We start from the raw sequence: 18,979 nt of genomic DNA, 5'->3' as shown, positions 1-18,979 counted from the left end.
TTAAGCTCAACACTAGACAATGCCGATGGGAAGATGCTCTCACCTTGTCGATGAAGTACAGGGCTACAGCTCTCTGCCGGACTTTCATTTCTTTGGACTTCCAGTCTTCTCGATACTGGTTCCGGATCTTGTCCACACATTTTTTCAGCCGCCGAGCAGTCTCGTATTTCTGCCAGTCCTTCTCACCCTATAAAGACCCAAACCCAAAGGCAGATTACTTCGGGACAGTGTAGTAAAGGCAGACTTTGAATATAGCCAGGCAAGGTGATGCAAGTCTGTAATCCCGGCTAGCTAATCGGGAGGTTAAGGCACAAGAATTGCTTGAACGCAGGGGGCAGAGGTTGCAGTGAGCCGAGATCATGCCACTGCACTCCAGCATGGGTGACAAAGCGACACGTTGAATAAAAGAGCAGGAACTTGACCTTAAGCAAAGGTAAAAAAGAATAGTACTGAAGAGAGAGTTTGGCACATTTAACCTGATAAGAATGCACACTGTCCCATCTCACTGCCAAGCACAACTGACTTCTGAGGCTTTCCCAGAAGAAAGTTTCTAGTTTTAATTCTGTAAAATGTTTATGTTCCTGGGAAAAACCCACATGGGATGTCCCAAAAACTAAATTCTGTCAACACAAAGCACATAATCACCCTCATTCCCACATCAGTTTCACAGCCTTGCTGCCAACTCTGCGACCCAATAGCAGTTTTCTACTAGGACTGAATTCCATTAAATCTAAGTGAATTTCATTAAATTACAGTGTGGTGAAGCTGTCAGAGACACAGAACCAAAGACTACAACATGTAATTACTAAGGACACAATGACTTCCAGGAACAACCATACTTATTCACCATTTTCTAACTTCTGCATTTCAAAGCATTTCTTGATGAGACTGAGAGGAACTATGTTTCTGGAAAGCCTTGAAAAAAAAATAAGAGCTTTTGGTGGAAGGGTTAAAAGTTGATTCTAAAGCCAATGAAGGGTTATTAAAACCGTGTGAAAACTGAATCTAAACAATAGTGAAGAAGAATTTCTGCTACCAAGCTGAATGAAAATAGACTCACAAGCAAGAGCCAATTATGACAAGTGAGAAGGGAAAAATTTCAAGAAATCCCAGAAGCAGGGGGTTACATAAAACAGCATAAAACAGACTACATGACATAAACATAGAGAAGGAATTTAAGAATCCAAGAATCTCTGCTCTTAATTTCCCCACCCACAACAAAGGAAAGTGGTAGTGATTTCTGCCCACACATGCCTGGTTCCTGACTATGACGTGGGCCCATGGTCCTAGAGACATAAGACCTGTGGTGAAGATAGCCAGCCTTTCAGCCTGGGTAACAGAGGATGACCCTATCAAAGAAAAGGGGTGGGCGGTGGGGTGGGGGCAGAACCAGCCTTCTGGGTGTGCATAAGCATGAGGTACCTAGAGCAACAATGTCTTCCACTTCTCGATCCTGAAAGTACTCAGAAATTAAAAGCTTACAACAGTAAAGCTAAGGAGTCAGCACTCTCACAATCATGTATGCCACTGGTATGTACTTGTTTGGCTATAAAACAGGAGTTTCAGTAACTACCTGCTATTATGGGTGGGTGATTTAGTAGTTGGTGACGCAGAAAAAATACCTAAGTCTTAGTACATTTTGACATTTAACAGGGTGAATAAGAAAAGGTGAGATACAAGCTGTCCTCATGCACAAGTCAGTAGAAAATCTCCATGACAACTGTTCTTACACATGCACAGAAAAATTGGACACAAAAGGCTCACCTTCAACAGTAGAGTGCCCAGCTCAGAAGTGGCCTCTTTCCCCTCACTCTAATGCACACAGACTACCAAAGCCTGTTTCAAAGTCCCCTAGGGTTACGTTTGCTCAGTTCCTTAGTCACACCACTGGAATGTAAGGTAGGAGTCAGGCAAATGAGATTTAGAAAAACCCAAGCCATAAGTCATTCACAGGATACTACCAGACCAACTTTTCTTCACAGGCTGGCTGGGCTCCTGCACAAAGGATCCAGGATTCTCTCAAGCTGAGATGGAGGTGGGGGCAGAAGCCACCCCGCTTAGATCTAGCAGGAGATGGCTGGCCTCCAAGAAGTATGCTTGTCCCTGCAGTGTTCAATGCCCTAAACAAACTTTCTTAGACTACTTTTAGAAAATAAACTAACCACCTAGGTCTTCCAGGCAAGGTATCACAAAACCATCTCAAGAAGACAAGGAATCCATTGGAGAAGGCTGCCTTTGACCACCTCTCCTCTTTCCCTAATTCAATCACACTTCAGTAATGGGTAAAAATCTAATTTAACTGATTGCAGGTGACATTCTTTGGGTGACTTCTTTAAACTAGCAGGCCCACTATATTGTCTCTCTAATATAGCTGCTATCCATTCAGCAGAGTGGTTGGGTGGAATCAGGATCTGGATTCAAGATTACAAAGTTGGGGGTGAGAAGGCAAACTGGACCCTGTTTTCTAGTAACTTTCTCAGACGTTTGTATTGGGGAAGATGACATTTACCAGTATTCTTACATGGCTCTTTATTTCCCTTCTCGGGCAATCTCCATCAAGCAACCACTGATCCTTCAATCTGATTACTCTCATCATAGATTAGTTTTGCTTAGTCTAGATTATATAAATAGAATCACAGTATAGACTCCTCTGTCTGCCTTTTTAACGCTTTCTTTTTTTCTCTGAGACAGCATCCCGCTCTGTCACCAGGCTGGAGTACAGTGGTGCAATCTTGGCTCAGTGCAACCTCCGCCCCTCGGGTTCAAGCAATTCCCATGTCTCGGCCTCCTGAGTAGCTGAGATTACAGGTGTGCGCCACCCTTGGCTAATTTTTGTATTTTTTTGTAGAGACATAGTTTCGCCATGTTGGCCAGGCTGGTCTCGAAATCCTGACCTGAAGTGATCCACCCGCCTCGGCCTCCCAAAGTGCTTGGATTACAGGCACGCACCAACCACACCTGGCCTTTAACGTGTTTTTAAGATTCATCCATGTTGTTGAATATATAAGTAGTTCCCTTCTTTAACTGCTGATAAATATAGTATATTCTATGACTGTACCATAATGTGTTATCTATTCTGGGATGTTTCCACTCTTATGAATATAGCACTGCTATGAACATTCTTGTACAAGTCTTTTCATGGACAAATATGTTTTTATTTCACTTGAGGTAAAAATACCTAGAACTGGAATTCGTATCTCCCTGTGGCTAAATCTTCACTCCACTGATAATTAGTGATGTCAAGTACTCTTTCATTTGCTTATTTATTGACCATTGCTGTATCTTCTTTTGTATAGTATATGTTTAAGTCTTTTGCTTTTTTTATTATGGGGATGTCTGTCTTTTTATTATGGAGCTATAGGAATTCTCGGTATAGTATGGATATAAGCCCTTTGCCAGATAAACATGTTGCAAATATTTTCTTTTAGTCTGTAAATTCTGTATTTATTTTAGCAGTGTCTTTTGTTGAACATAAATTTTTAATTTTAATGAAGTCCATTTAGTCAACTGTTTCTCTTGTTGGTGTTTCTCTGTCCTAAGGAATCTACTCTAAGGTCATATTCTACCATGATATCACCTACAAATTTTAATATTTTAGTCTTCACACTTAGGTCTATGTTAGTCTTATTAATACACAGATTTAAAACGTTTTGAATTTTATACCAAGATGCCAGGCTCAGAATATATATGTATATATTTTTAATGAGCTTGTGTCTTATTTTCTCTAATAGAACTCACCAAAATGAGAGCTTTCCAAGATGAATAGTGTAAATATATTTTCCTTCACATTAAGCCCTTTAATCCCTAGGTGGTTACATAAAAAAGGTTGTAGGCACATACATCTTTGGAACCCCACAGAATTCTAGACTCTAAAGAGAAAAAAGGCAGAAGTGTGTATTTGGCACTGAGAGTATTTTAACAGGATTGAACGCAACATGATGTCAACATTGATCCTAAAGTTTGCTGTATTTCATTTGAAAGAAAAATTGTGATGATAAATTCTGTATGTAAGGTTAAGGCTGGTTTGAAAAACCTGAATTTTACTAAGGGCTACTTTCCCTGGGTTGTGAGAGCAGGTAATGCTTCCAAACTTAGCAGTGGATTGTACTTAGCAGTGAGTACCCATAAACATCCTTTTTGTAAACTCCTAGATTATGCAGAACAAGAAACTCCTGGGTTATCTGGAATCAGAGTTTCCTTGGTTGAAACTGCAGGTTCCAGAAGGCTAGCTGTCATTCCAATGCTATTTCAGATCCTATGGGCACCAGGCACAGAGTGGGAGAGAAAGAGAATGGAAATACACTTGCAAGATGTCTGTGTAATGGAAATCCTGGGAGGAAAAGCAAAAACAAAACTGGGATGAACATAAAATGAATGAGCTCAGGACAACTTTTCAGTACCTAGAGCAAGTGTTATTGTAGTTCTCAAAAATCCCAATCCTTTCAATGACCTTTGAGGCTAGAAGTAGTGGCAATGACTGTGGTAATGACTGCAAGTAGGCCAATCCAAGTTTCCAGAAAAGGGGCAAAGACAGGATACATAAAAAGATCACACTTCAGCTGTTCTACAACTTTGTGCTTTTTACCCTTCAATGCTCTAATTTTTTTAAATTGTTGGAAATTCATAGTTCACATCATGCTTGTGCTACATTTCTTGATAGAGCACAGATAGGATATAATGATACACTATTATGTGAGGGAAGTAAGTAAGTAAAATATAGACACAAGAGTAAGTACAGACGGCTCTTAGAATAGGAGACATCTCTGGAGGCTGAGCAGAGATGTGTAGAACAAAAGCGTCGTGACGGCAGTCTCCCATACAGCCGACCTAAAGCCCTCCATGAAGTAAAACCACAAGTTACCACCCTTCAGCACTCTACTATAAAAACGTTATCTGTTATTGACTGCTGGGTCACAATAAGTCATACTTTAATTACGTTTGCTCCAAATATGTAGCAATGTAAGTGCTCTAGGCTGGATGTGGTGGCTCACACCTACCCACCACTTTGGGAGGCCGAGACAGGAGGATCACTTCTTGCTCCATGCAAGAAGTGGGGACCTGAAGTCAGGGGCCTTATTAGCTTAGGCTGAGCTGGCCTAGGAGACTCCCTGCAAGACAGAAAGTAATGAACACAGAAGGAGAAGAAGGGGAAGAAAAGAGAATAATACATAAGCAAAAAACACCTCCCAGTTAAAAGGGCTTACAAACAGAAATTTCAAAAGACACAAGGAAAATGGCTCAGAAAAACTGCCAACAGTAATTAGCACATGAATTCATGGTAGGTAACATTTTATAGAACCATCTTACAAAGACTTTCAAGTAAGTATGTTTAGTATGCATAAAAAGATACAAAATCTAAAAACATGAAATTATAAAACAAAAATGAAACAAAATCAGATATAAAATTAGAAATTTTGAAAACAAAAAGTAGTAATTGAAATAAATTATAGATGGAATAAATTTTAGATTAAATATAATTAGAAACAGAATTAGTGAATTGGAAGTGAGTGCTACAACTCACCCAAAATGAAGTATTCCCCTGAACTTAAAAGTTAAAAAATCAGACCTAAAGAGACAAAGGGTATGAAAATATAGTTTTAAAAAGATGTCTAGATTGAAAAGTGCCAACACTCATCTAATAGGACTCTAAAAAAGAACTACAGAAGGAATGGTCTAGCCGCTATGGAAGAAATAATGACTGGTAATACTGTAGGATAAAGTACATTAGTCCTCAGATTGAAAGTCTGACTATCTATAAATACATATATATCCCTGGATACAGCATAGTGAAACCAGAATCTATCAATGATAAGACACTTTCTTGATTGGAGAAAAGACAGACTATGAGTTAAGATGAAAATAAAGAAATTTTCAGGTAAACAAAGGTGAGTGAGTGCCACTGTTGGGTCTTCACTAAAGAAGCATTAAAGGGTGTATTTCAACAAGACAAGAAACCCCAGAAGGTAAGAGATAAAGGAAGCACTGAGTATAGAAATTAATAAAACATTTGGCTGTGACTGCTATTGACTAGGGAAAGGGTTAGGATTTTATGGATAATTGTGTTTAGAAATAAAAATTAAAACTTAAATATGAAATATATGAACTGAAAATGAACTGTTTTTATAGATAATTATCTACATAGAAACCCCAAATGACAGACACTTTTAGAACTAAGAGTTCAGCAACCCTGAACAACTCTGAGCACCTCTTGTATCTGCTGCCAGATACAAGATCAACACCTCAAAATTATAAGCATAACCACTTCAGGAATAACCAACAGAAATGTAATGGAAAAAAATCTCATTCACATTGGCAATAAAAACTATAAGGTCACTTAAAAATAAAAATTTTTGAAATGTAAAACCTTTATGAAGAAAATTAAAAAACCATATTGGTGGATACATTCAAAAGACATGAATAGAGAGGTACAACATGTTCCTGAATTGGAAACTCAATTATATTGTCAGTATCTTTCCCCATTAATCTATAAATATATTGCAATTCCTATAACAATCTCAACAGTTTTCATTAGAATTTGTTAATTAACAAGTTTATCAACAGTTTTCATTAGAATTTGAAAAAGTTTATCTTAAAGTTAATATGAAACAGCAGAGGGCCAAGAATAGCCAAAGCAATTTTGAAGAAGGAAACAAACTTGTCCTACTCAATAGACTTTATAAAGCTACAGAAGTTAGGACAGTATGCTACTGATGCAGAAACAGACACACTAATTAAAGAGGACAGAGAGCCCAGAAACAGTCTGACACATATGTAGATATATCTTATATACAAGAGAGGAGGTAATACAACTAAATAGTTCTGTGACAACAGTTTACTCATTTGGAAAATATATTAGATTTCAACTTCTTCCCATATGCAAAAATACATTCTAGTCGATCTAAGACCCAAATGTAAAAAGCAAAACTTTAGAAACATTAGCAAGGATATGGAAAAAGAGGAATACTGTTGTGGGTGGAGGCGGGAGGAGAGGAGGAGAGTAATGATGTAAATTGAAGTACGTAAGAGAACAATTTGGAAATATCTAATGTGTAAAACAAATTTTCATCCATATACACAAGAAACGTGTTTCTTCCAGCACTGTTTAAAGGGCAAGAGACTGTATAACAACTCTAAATACCTCTTAAGAAGAGAATAGAGGCAGGGTATGGTGGCTCACACCTATAATCCCAGCACTTTGTGAGGCTGAGGTGAGCAGATCACTTGAGGTCAGTTCAAAACCAGAGAAATCCCGTCTCTACTAAAAATACAAAAATTAGCTGGGCGTGGTGGCACACGCCTATAATCCCAGCTACTCAGGAAGCTGAGGCACCAAAACCACTTGAATCCAGGAGGCAGAGGTTACAGTGAGTCAAGATCACGCCACTGCACTACAGCGTGGGCAACAGAGCGAGACACTGTCTCAAAAGACCAACAACAAAAACCAACAGAATAGATAAGTTTTTATGATATAATAGAATACCATGTAACAAGTAAAACGGATTAATTAAAAGTGTAGGTTAAGATAATAAAACCTCAAAATCAAAGCTGGAGAGAAATAAACAAGTTGCAGAATGATCCCAGTAACATACCTAATTTAAAACTAAAACTTGTTTTTAGTTTACAATATGTTGTACAATATATATGTCTTTAGCTTACAAGTTTACAACATATTGTAAACTAAAAACAAGTTTTAGTTTTAAATTAGTATGTTACTAGTATGTTACATATTGTAAAATTGCATATTGTTTATGCACACATAAATATACTGTAAAAATACAAAAAATATATATGAGAATAAAAAACACCGAGTTCATCGTAATCTACAAGGAAGGAGGTGAATGGTATACAGGTGGCTTCAGCTACGTTTATCAGAGTATTTTTTATGAAATGAAATAATTGAGCACATAGAACATAATTTTAAGATGTGACAAAGCCAGATGGTGGACATACAAGTGTTCATTACATAATTATCTATTTCTGTATGTTTGCAATATTTCACCAAAAATAAAATCCATAATGTTTGTATCTTTCTATTTTTTAAAAAATCTAAAAAGAGAATGCTGCTTCCGCTGGCAATATAAAGTTAAAAATGATTCAAGGCACTATCAAACCCCAACCTTTGAAGATCTCACTATACTGCTGAGTACGAGACAGCCTAAAAGAGAACTGAGAGCAAGCTCAAGAAATCATTTCTTTTTCCCCTAATGGCACCACTTTTCCAGGCCTTTAATGACTCCTATTGGGATCCCATTGCAGTTCAAGTCAGGCACTCTGTCCTGAGTATAAGGTTCAGAGTCTAACTCTGGGTGACTTTTAGGTTCACTACCATAATCATCATCCAGAAACTTGCAAAAATGTCTATTGTGTATAGCAGTTAGCTGGATATTGTCTGGAATAAAACTGGCTGGCTCTCTGCTCTTGAGGTGTTCCACTGGCCTATCTAACAAGGATCTCAGCCCTCAGAGAGGCTCCTACAATTAACTCTAATCCTTACCTGTACAAGTACTCAGCATACATTATGTATCTGTCACCTCTCTCCATCCCCATTGCCATCATTTGTCTTAAGTCATCACCGTTTCTTGCCTGGAGTACTGCAACGGCCTCCCATTGATTTCTCTACCTCTTGTTTGTGTCCAATCCAGTCTCCACAGAGCAGCAGTCAGAATGATCAATTATGTAATGAGTTTCCAAAATACAAATCTGGTGTCATTTCCCTCTTTAAATCCCAGGTTGGTAGCTTCCTTTTAAACTTAAAGGCCCCAAAACTTGCCCAAGATCCAATACCTAGGAACTCTTAGATCTTCTTAGAGTGTAACTTAGATCTTCAGTCTCTTCATGCTCTCCTGTGACATCCACTGCTAAATGCAGCCAGCTTTAAATGTCATGTTAAAGAGACTGAGCCCTTAAAGGACTTTGAACAGTGGAGTTGTCTTGAACATAGCTTCACTTCAGCAAGACTTACAGGCATTATATATAAATCACACCAGTAGATTTAAACTGCTGTAAATGCTGCAAAGGAAAAGTACAGGGTGCCATCTGAGAGTATACCAGGGTACCTGATCCAGCCTCTAGGATTCAGGGATGGCCTTTCTGAAGAGGTAACATTTAAGATGATATTTACAGGATGAATAGGATTGTATCCCTGGAAAGAATAGGAGAATGGGTGTTTCTAATAGAGAAAATAAAGTAGCCTTTTGAAATCCCAGAGGTAAGCAAGAGCTTGATAGTTCTGAGAGAAGAAGAGGCAGGAGAGGAAGCCATATAGTGAGGCCAGCCAGATCTTCAGGTACTACTTTTAAAAAAATTTTTTTCTATATTATCCTTTAAATGTTACCTCTTCAGAAAGGTCCCAGGTCTCCTGCACATAAAACAGTAACAGTCTACATAGAACTAATTCCTTGACTGTGCTTTTGTCTCTATTAGGTTTATATTTCATAGTATGTTGGAGGGAAGAAGTTCATGGAACTCTCTAAAGCTGGATATACGTAGCTATCTGGCAAACGAGAACTTATTCCCCCCAAGGCAGTTATCTCCTTGCAATAACACTATCAATAAATAACAATGCACAGGTATGTAACATAGTTTATGATGTGCTTTCACACACATAATTTCATTTGGCCCTGGTGAACCTACCCAGATGAGACTGCAGGAAGCCAGAAGTATGTAAAACACTAGATTTTACAACTTGTTTCAGGCTATACAGAAATTACATTCCCTTCTCACAGCCAAGAGAGGTGAGGAAGTAGAAGAGATCTGCAGAGGCCAATATACAACCACCTTACTTCAACACATTCTGACCACTGGACGTTAAGCAACGTGAAGGCAGGACCTACGTCTGTCGTTTGCCAACATAATTCCTAGCACCAAATGTATACTCTGTGTGGCACATTTGGGATTTCAGTAAATATTTGTGAATTAATAAATAAATAAGATTACAATGTGACCAAAAAAAATGGAGGCATTGTAGGAAGATCACCATAATGCTAACTACTTGCCTTCTTTCAACGGGAAGGGTTTTTAATTTGTCAAAGTGATTCTGGAGGACGAGAACATTACATTTCAACAGAAAAAGATTATCAGCACCATGAACCAGTGCAGCTCTCAACTATCCCGTAACTTACCTTGATTCGTGAACTAGGGTTAAGCATGATGTATTTAATGGAACCTTGGATGTTCTCTGTCCAGGAAACCAGCCAAGTAACCTTGTTATCATGTCGAACCTCTTTCCACTTATGTCCTGGAGGAGGAGAAGGAACCTTGGCATCTCTGGAAATAACAGAGCAAGAGGATAGTGAAATGAGATGTGAGGAATAATTTCACCTTTCATGACCCCAAGTGGACATATATGCTGAGCATATTTTTCCAAGTTTCCTTCTTAACAGTCAATATAGTAGTCCCATCTTATTCATGGTTTTACTTACCCTCAGTCAACTGTCATCCAAAAATATTTAATACAAAATTTCAGAAATAAACATTTCGTAAGTTTTAAATTGCACATTATTCTGAGGAGCATGATGAAATCTCTTGTAGTCCCACCTGGGACACGTGAACCATATATACAACATATCCATGAATTACGTCACTTGCCCCGGGTAACTAAGGCGCTGCCTTAGTTATCAGGTTGACTATAATGGTTTTACATTGCTTGTGCTCAAATAACCCTTCTTTTACTTAATAAAGGCCCCAAAGTGCGAAAGTATTGATGTTGGCAATTTGGATATGCCAAAGAGAAGGTGTAGAGTGCTTTAAATGAAAAGGTGAAAATTATCGACTTAATAAAAAAAACCGTATGCTGAAGTTGCTGAGATCTAAGGTAAAAACGAATCTTCCATCTGTGAAACTGTGAAGAAGGAAAAAGAAAGTCATGCTAGTTTTGCTGTTGCACCTCAGACTGCAAAAGTTATAGCCACTGTATGTGGTAAGTACTTAATAAAGATGGAAAAGGCTTTAAATTTGGGGGTGGAAGACATCAACAGAAATGTGTTCCAAGTGATAGCAGTTGGGTCGAAGTTTCAGGTATCCACTGGGGGTCTTGGAACATATCCCCTGTGGATGAGGGGAGACTATTGTACCTCAAAAACATCTGGAGACCTATGCATGAAATACTGTCCTGCTCTTAAGTATCTCCCTTCCCAAACAGTCCTGTGTAACCTGGGAAATGTTCCCAAGTACAATAAAGGACACCCTCCACCCCCTTTTTGGCCCACAGGATGAAGTGCGAGCTCACTTGCTACAGTTGATGATTATATCCTCAGGCATGATTCGTCTCTTCAGCATGCCCATCTTAGGGTGGTTGCCCCGGCCACGGAAAAGCCCGGGAGGCTCTATCTTGAAGTTAGCAATCCTCTCTTTGTGGTTATCCATAATACAGAAGCCATATTCTTTCAGTAATTTTTCATTCTCCTCTTTGATTTTCTGGAAGACAGCCAAGAAAGTACTCAAAATAGATTCCGATTGCTGTTCTCTACTAATACATTTTTATCTCTTGTGGGAGACTAGGTCAAGATAGAGAAAAGTCTGAAAATGACTGAAAAATGAATTCAAATAAAGGAAAACCTCTAGTGGTTTTCTCAAACTTAAATATCATAAAATTCCCCAAAAAGATCTGCCTATAAGGATTGATTTCAACTAAATTCAAAACTGATTCCTGTGTCTTAAAGGATATATGTTTATAAATGTTGTTTGGGTGTTTTTAAATGTACTTTAAAAATTCGTACTGTTTTATTGAGTACTATCAAAACAGGAAATGGAGAGGGGTCTCTGATAGAGCCTCATAAAAGAATAGCTCGAGCCATTTAATTAAAACAACAGTTAAACAGCTTAAAAACATGGGTTTTAAAGTCCAGACAGATCTGTCACTAATTTTTTTGTAGGTATACAGGTTAAATGCTCTATACTATGATCCTTGCTCCAAAAAGGTGGGGTATGGTGGGCAAGATTTTGAGCCTCCTTACCCTCTATTGACTCTTTTTATATACTTATTGATTCAATTTAACTAAGCCCTGCTGCCTTGTGGGTGGGAACAGACCTTGCTGGCAGCAGGTGTCCTTGCAGGGACTCTGACAAGGGGATGTTTATAAAATCTATCTTTGGATCAGTATTCTAAGAACAAAGCTCCAAAGTGATCTTTTAAGTTTCAAAATGCCCCGATGTAAATAATATACTAAATTTCACTAACTTGGAATATTGAGGATAAGATTTACCTGAGACGGAAAGTCTGATGCAATTAACATTCTTATAGTAACACATTAATTTTTAAACTAGTGGCCAAATAAGTACCATGAAACAATGAGTTATATAAATACAATGGCCTGAATTATATAAACATGCAAGTCCTTCAAAATACTGAAACTACAGGAATTTGAAGTGCAAAAAATTCCTTAAAATCCTTAACTTCTAGACTTCCGATTGGAAAAAATGAAATTCTAGCCTAGATTCCTTTAGTTAGGGGCTGACAACTTTTTCTAGATAGAAAACATTTTAGGCTTGAGTGCCACAGAGTCTCTTTTGCAACTACTCATCTCTGTCATTGTTGCATAAACACAGCCATAGATAATATGTAGACAAGTAGGGGCAGCTGGTTCCAATAAACTTTTGTTTTCTTTTTTTCTTTCCTTTTTTTACAACAACAGGCAGCCTGTAGAAGAAAAATGACATCCCAGCTGGATACCAGAAAGATTCTTCAGTAATGAGGATGGCCAAGGCTGGAAGATGGAGATGGATGAGCACTGCAAGATTCCAGAGTAAAACAGATAAAAGAACAGGAAGGTATATGGCCAATATGATTTCATCTGTCTTAAATCCTTAATATCCAGTAGCCACTGTGGGACAGTTCTGTCCATCCTTAATTACTATATTATTGGCTGGAGTTACTGACTGGTTTTTAGGTCACTGAAGCACCAGGGTTCCTATAGAGAGCTACTGAGCAAAGTACTTATTCACAATTTTCAGTCTAACTAAAACCTTTAAGAAAATTTAGACTTTGAGAATTCTAAGTCTTTAGCACAGAATGATGTGAAATTACTGATGTTAGTGTTGTGTCGTGAGAACCAAGAAGAAAATTAAATGAACCAATCACGATTCCAAAATTCTCCAGAGGTTTAATAAATTCTGTAGTACCAGTTTCTCTTCCTTGCTCATCTGTTTCCGAGCTTCCGACTGGGCTTTGAAATACTGGCTCATCTGGGTAAAATCACATTTGCTTAGGTTGGTGATAATAGTCTTCTCTTCATTAGTCATTTCCTAGTCAAAAGAAAACAGGGAGATGAAAGAAAAACAACTAAACTACACTAGTAAGTCCTTGGGTTTCTTTGCGAATATACCCAAGCACCATTTTTTCAGTCAAAGGTTTCTCGAAGTAGCCAATCTCAATTAATGAATTTTGAAAAAACAAAAAAACACAGTTGTATTTCTTTATTATAAAATATGTATTTAATAATATTAAAATGTTTTAAAATGACTTATCATGGAAAAAAATGAACTCTTATGTGGTTTCTTAGACTCCGTGGCACACTGTCCCCAGGCGTATGAATACAAGTTTGGAATTCCATACTGATTCTCTCTTAGAAACATTACCCCTATTCTATTCATTTATTAAATTTGCTTTTCAGAGCTAGTTCAGGAAGTAAACTTTACTGCTGCCTCTGTCCACATTATCCAAATTGAGAATAATGAGATTTTAAAAAATCACCTAGGCAAATATAGTATATGTTGTTTCAAGAGTAGAAAGTACCTAGAACAAATGAGCAAGAATTAACAGGGAGTGAACAGGGAGTGGGACATCAGATTAACATTTCTCTTTGCAACAGCAGACACGGGGCAGTCCTGCAGAGACAAACTTTCCTATGCGCAACTAGAGTCGAGGTTTTCTGTTTGGCCTAATCTCATAACCCCCTACCTGCCATCACATGACAGCCGATAGCAAAGATATACGAGTATTCTTTTTTTTTTGAGACGGAGTCTGGCTCTGTCACCCAGGTTGGAGTGCAGTGGCACAATTTCGGCTCACTGCAAGCTCCGCCTCCCGGGTTCACGCCATTCTCCTGACTCAGCCTCCCGAGTAGCTGGGACTACAAGCACCCGCCATCACACCCGGCTAATTTTTCTATTTTATAGTAGAGACAGGGTTTCACCATGTTAGCCAGGATGGTCTCAATCTCCTGACCCTGTGATCCACCTGCCTTGGCTTCCCTAAGTGCTGGGATTACAGGCGTGAGCCACTGCGCCCGGCCGATATTCAAGTATTCTTATTGGACCGAAACCCTACATAATATAGTAAATGAAGACAAAAAGTGCACAACTTTAAATACAGCAAAATCCATAAAACTCAAAATTTTACATCAGGAAATGTTTTGCAAAATAATTATTTATTACTTCATACTTGATTGTTTTGCAAGCTACTAAGATATTAACACATGGGCTACAGTACCTTTCTCCAGTCTTTAAAGAAATTTTTCCTAAATATTTCCTTAGTAGTATATTCATGGTCGAGCATTTTTGCAAAGAACGTAGCTACTTCTTCTGCTTTGGGGCTCAGCTTCATGACTTTACCTAGAGAAAAAAGTGGTTCCAAAAAGTGAGGTATAGTATTCATGTTCTAAGTATAAATACCCAGGGCTAGCGAATTCTCTTTAATAATGGTTTGCCTTCTCATGGTATATAAAGGTCTGGTGACACATAGTAACAACAACAACAAAGACAACATACTGATTTATATCTACTTGTACAAATTCTCCTTCCTTTAGCATATATTTACCTGGGTCATTCTCTGGAGACTATGCCAGTTAATTGTTCCCAGGTGCCTGCTCAGGACAGGGATGACCTGGGGGAGGCCCAGTCACTCTTCCTTTTCCTTTCAGCAAGCAGGGTCCTTTACACCTCTTCAATGGTTTTTAAAAATCAAATCCTCAGAGGGACTCCTGCCACTGCTAAGCTAAGCAGCCTCTGTTCAAGAAGGGGAGGAAGGGATAGGGCAGGGAGTGGAAGAAAGGAATTGTGGGGAAAAGAAATAGGCATCTTTCTTCTTCAAAGTTAGGTGGGTGGAATATGAATAAAAAATATATATCCATACTAGGCAAGCCCAGATTTCCCATATGAAAAGCCTAAATAAGACCTTCTTCTAGAAGCTTGCTATTCAACAGTGGCTCACAGACCACCAGCACTGGCATCACACTGGAGTTTGTTAGAAATGCAGAATCCCAGTCCCCCTCCTAGACCTCCTGAATCCTATACAGAAATTGCATTTTAACGAGACTTGGATGCACACTAGAGTTTGCAATACACTGCTATGGAACATGGGTACCATGATGCTGCCTCTTTCAGGGAACCAGGATGCATCCACAGCACAAGGGATGACTGGAGTTCCTGGTGTATCCAATTGTTTATGTAAAAGCTGTCTGAAGGGGCTGGGCGCGGTGGCTCATGCCTATAATCCCAGCACTTTGGGAGGCTGAGGCAGGCAGATCACTTGAGGTCAGGAGTTCCAGATCAGCCTGGCCAACACGGCAAAACCCCATCTCTACTAAAAATATAAAAAATTAGCCGGACGTGGTGGTGGGAGCCTGTAACTCCAGCTACTCAGGAGGCTGAGGCTTGAGAATCACTTGAACCCAGAAGGCAGGGGTTGCAGTGAGCCAAGATGGTACCACTGCACTTCAGCCTGGGCGACAAACCGAGACTCTGTCTCAAACAAACAAACAAACAAAAAGCTGTCTAAAGGGACTCAGATGTTTCACAATGAAAGCTGCTAACTGGTAAAGAAAATCTGAATAGGGCCTAGGGGTTTTATGTACCTGACTTAGTTAATAAAGCAATGAAAGAAAAGTACTTGGGAATTTAATCCACTTTTCAAACAGAATGCTTTTGTCAGTACTCTTAGCACCAATTTCCATTTTTTCTTAAAAATCCAACTTTACAACATCACCTGGAACCAATCAATGCTATACTAAGAGCATCTGGCTATACTTAAAATGAGGTTAACTATAAATCCACCACCTTACTATTACACAGGTATTAATAATTCACCAAGGGTGCCCACATTCTTTATAGAAAACTAAAATTTAACCAGAAATCCATTAATTTTGAAACTCAGAAAACATCTTATCTCATAATGATTTGCAATCTGACTGCAGGGGTGTAGAGAACTATAGCACAAAATTGAAACAGTTATAATAAAAAGAGCCCACTTTGGACACCATTAACTTAAAAGGCCAACAGGTGGCGCAGTTGCCCCCATCAACCCCCAAGCTTCTGCTTTGGAAGGAAGACACTTTGGGGAAGATTGGCTGTGTATTAAAAGATTCCCTGAACTTCTTTAGAAAACTGTAACATGTTTCCAATATAACGGAAAACATTAAGTCATTAGAAATAAAATAAATGAAATAAAATAGCAAGAGAAAAATGTAAACTGTTTTCAGGTCTGTTTGGTATAAAATAAATGTTAACACCATTAAAACAAAAATGTGGCTGAGCATGGTGGTTCACGCCTGTAATCCCAGCACTTTAGGAGGCGGTGAGAGGATCACTTCAGGTCAGGAGTTCGAGACCAGCTTGACCAACACGGTAAAACCTCGTCTCTATTAAAAATATAAAAATTAGGTGTAGTGGCGTGTGCCTGTAATTTCAGCTACTAGGGAGGCTGAGGCATGAGAATCGTTTGAACCGCGGAGGTGGAGGTTGCAGTGAGCCAAGATTGTGCCACTGCACTCCAGCCTGGGTGACAGCGTGACTCTGTATCAAATAAATAAATATAAAAATAAATTTAAAAAATTTTTAAAATGAGACTTTGGGCTGTTTTACTGAATTCTGTCCCAATAGAGGAAGAAGCAACTGTGACTCCTCCTATTTTAGACGAGCTGTCAAAAGATGAAATGATGGCTCCCTGCAGTAGAGTAGTGGGAGGATGACTGGAAGGTTCCTGGCAATGTTAACACTTTGTGGAAAAGGCCGAGCTCCAGGAAAAGGAAACTGCTGAGTCAAAGCTGTAAACTGAAGGTCCTTAGAGGAGGCAGTAATTCACTGCTTCAGCTAGCCCATGCCCCACCTCCCTGGCAGGTTCTAAAGGAGTCTAAGAATTCTCCTCCCCAGAGAGTAGGCAGCACTTACTGTATCAGTTTGAAGTAAAGTCAAATATGACTTCTTGACTTACTACAGAGTAAGAGTTCACACAAAGAGAAGAAATCCCAGCGGAGGACCAACTGAGAAAATGCTGGAGACTGGGCAAGAATGGGAGGAAAGGACTATGGCAACCTGTGAACTAGACCAGGCCTCTGCTTCCCATCTTGAAAAGGAAGAGAAATCCCAAGACGAGGGAATTTAGCTTTCCCTCCCATCACTCTGAACCTCAAAGTGAGGCTTTACCGGCTGAGCATACTAAAGCTCCTGGTGAGTCCAGACCAGGGCTATGGACTACACTTTGAGATGGTGCTCTTCAAGGTCCTAGGCCCTTTCTCTTAATTAGGAGTTTTGGCTTTGAATTATACTTAAGAGTCTCCAGGAATGACCACTGTGAGGGCTGAAAAGAACTATCTTAGGCTCTCTGGTCAACAGTTCAAAACCTTTACGTAATATAAGCATTTGCCAGAGACTATGGAGTCCTGTTAGGCTGCAAACTCCCCAAGATCAGGGTCTAAGTCAGTAGTACTATCCACTGCTGGGTGTTGATGTCTGAACACAAATACATTCAATAAATATGTTGTTTTATTTATTTTTTTATTTTTTGAGGCAGGGTCTCACTCTGTCACACAGGCTGGAGGGGAGTGGCGCGATCTGGGCTCACTGTAACCTTCGCCTCCTGGGCTTAAGCGATCCTCCCACCTTAGCCTCCCGAGTAGCTGGGACTACACGCATGTACCACCACGCTTGGGTAATAAATATGTCATTTAAAAAAACAAATTTCAGCTTGCCAAGTCTGGCATTTTCCTCAGCTGCAGACCCAGCCCTTTAGTGTAAACTACTACCTAGGCCTACAAGCACTGGTGGACCTACGGCCACTACTGGTGGAAAGAGAGATGCACCAGAACACTTGAGTGTTCACCACTGACGCTTTTCAGCAGTTATCCTGCCCAGTGATTCTCAAAGTTTGGTCAGCAGACCACTTGGTTCAGAAGTACTCAATCCCACCCCACAACTTTTTCTTTTTGGTGGGGGCAGTGGGATGGGTGAGAAGAAAACAGTGGGGGGTTGAGGGTGGGAAAAATGGTGGAGAAATGGGGAGGTGAAATAACAGTGGGCAAAAGATGGTGGCAAGACAAGTGGAGGTGGAAGAGGAATGGTGGGGAAAGGAGAAGGGGGACTGTGGGGAAAGGGGACAGAAGAAGAGGGAAGGATGGTTGGGAAAGGGGAAAGAAGAGGGTCGGTGGGGAAGGGAAAAGAAGCCCACCCCACAACTATTAAATGGGCTCAGATCCACTCTGTTGAGTCGTAAGCACATAAGGGTATGAGGAACAATGCTCTAACCATTCCCAGATAAAACTCATGGAATGAAGAAAATCAGTTATTACCATCTACATACTGCTACACTGCCAACAGGAGGCATGTCAAAGGCTACCCTCAAATCCTTCAACCCAAGGATAGAAATACCAACGACAGATAAAGGACAATTCTGAGGGTTCTAAGCGACCCAGGCAGGGCATTTCTTTAAAGCAGCTCATCAGACTTGACTGTACATATATCAAAGGCATAGTGTTATGCTACACAGAATAAGTGACAGATGCCTACCAGCCTTATCTAGAGATTGATAGCAGACTATTAATCCTCAACCATATACTAGTACTGCTTCTAGTGATGAGCAGCTTGCCCGATTGCATTATTATATTGCTAACATAAAATACTACCATTCAAGTGAGGATTTTCTAATAACTCTTGCAAAGAGTCACTCCCTAGAAATGAAGTTCAGATCAAAACCTTCAGCTTGTGGACCACACACTGTGAGCCATGTTGACAAACCTTTTTTGGACTATGTAGGGAAGACATGAACAGC

The 18,979-nt window shown here is 39.4% G+C and overlaps 1 protein-coding gene across 2 annotated transcripts in view; it reads right to left on the bottom strand.

Moving 5' to 3' along the window:
• Positions 1 to 18,979, bottom strand: part of TOP1 (DNA topoisomerase I) — a 94,743-nt gene that overhangs the window by 11,239 nt on the left and 64,525 nt on the right. The window contains exons 1-6 of one of the 2 annotated variants that reach the window (XM_021921057.2): positions 14,756 to 14,928; positions 14,429 to 14,550; positions 13,120 to 13,242; positions 11,228 to 11,415; positions 10,122 to 10,266; positions 44 to 187 (exon numbers count right to left, since the gene is read on the bottom strand). In XM_021921057.2, the coding sequence (XP_021776749.1) occupies positions 44 to 187; positions 10,122 to 10,266; positions 11,228 to 11,415; positions 13,120 to 13,242; positions 14,429 to 14,542 (714 nt within the window). In that variant the 5' untranslated portion in view covers positions 14,543 to 14,550; positions 14,756 to 14,928. Of the gene's footprint in view, positions 1 to 43; positions 188 to 10,121; positions 10,267 to 11,227; positions 11,416 to 13,119; positions 13,243 to 14,428; positions 14,551 to 14,755; positions 14,929 to 18,979 lie in introns of those variants that run through there. The other variant, XM_021921056.1, reaches the window with a different exon arrangement.

Source organism: Papio anubis, chromosome 16, assembly GCF_008728515.1.
Source record: "Papio anubis isolate 15944 chromosome 16, Panubis1.0, whole genome shotgun sequence".
Classification (NCBI taxonomy): Eukaryota; Metazoa; Chordata; class Mammalia; order Primates; family Cercopithecidae; genus Papio; species Papio anubis.
The sequence above is the reverse complement of the archived record's forward strand: the minus strand, read 5'-3'. Positions and strand labels throughout refer to the sequence as shown.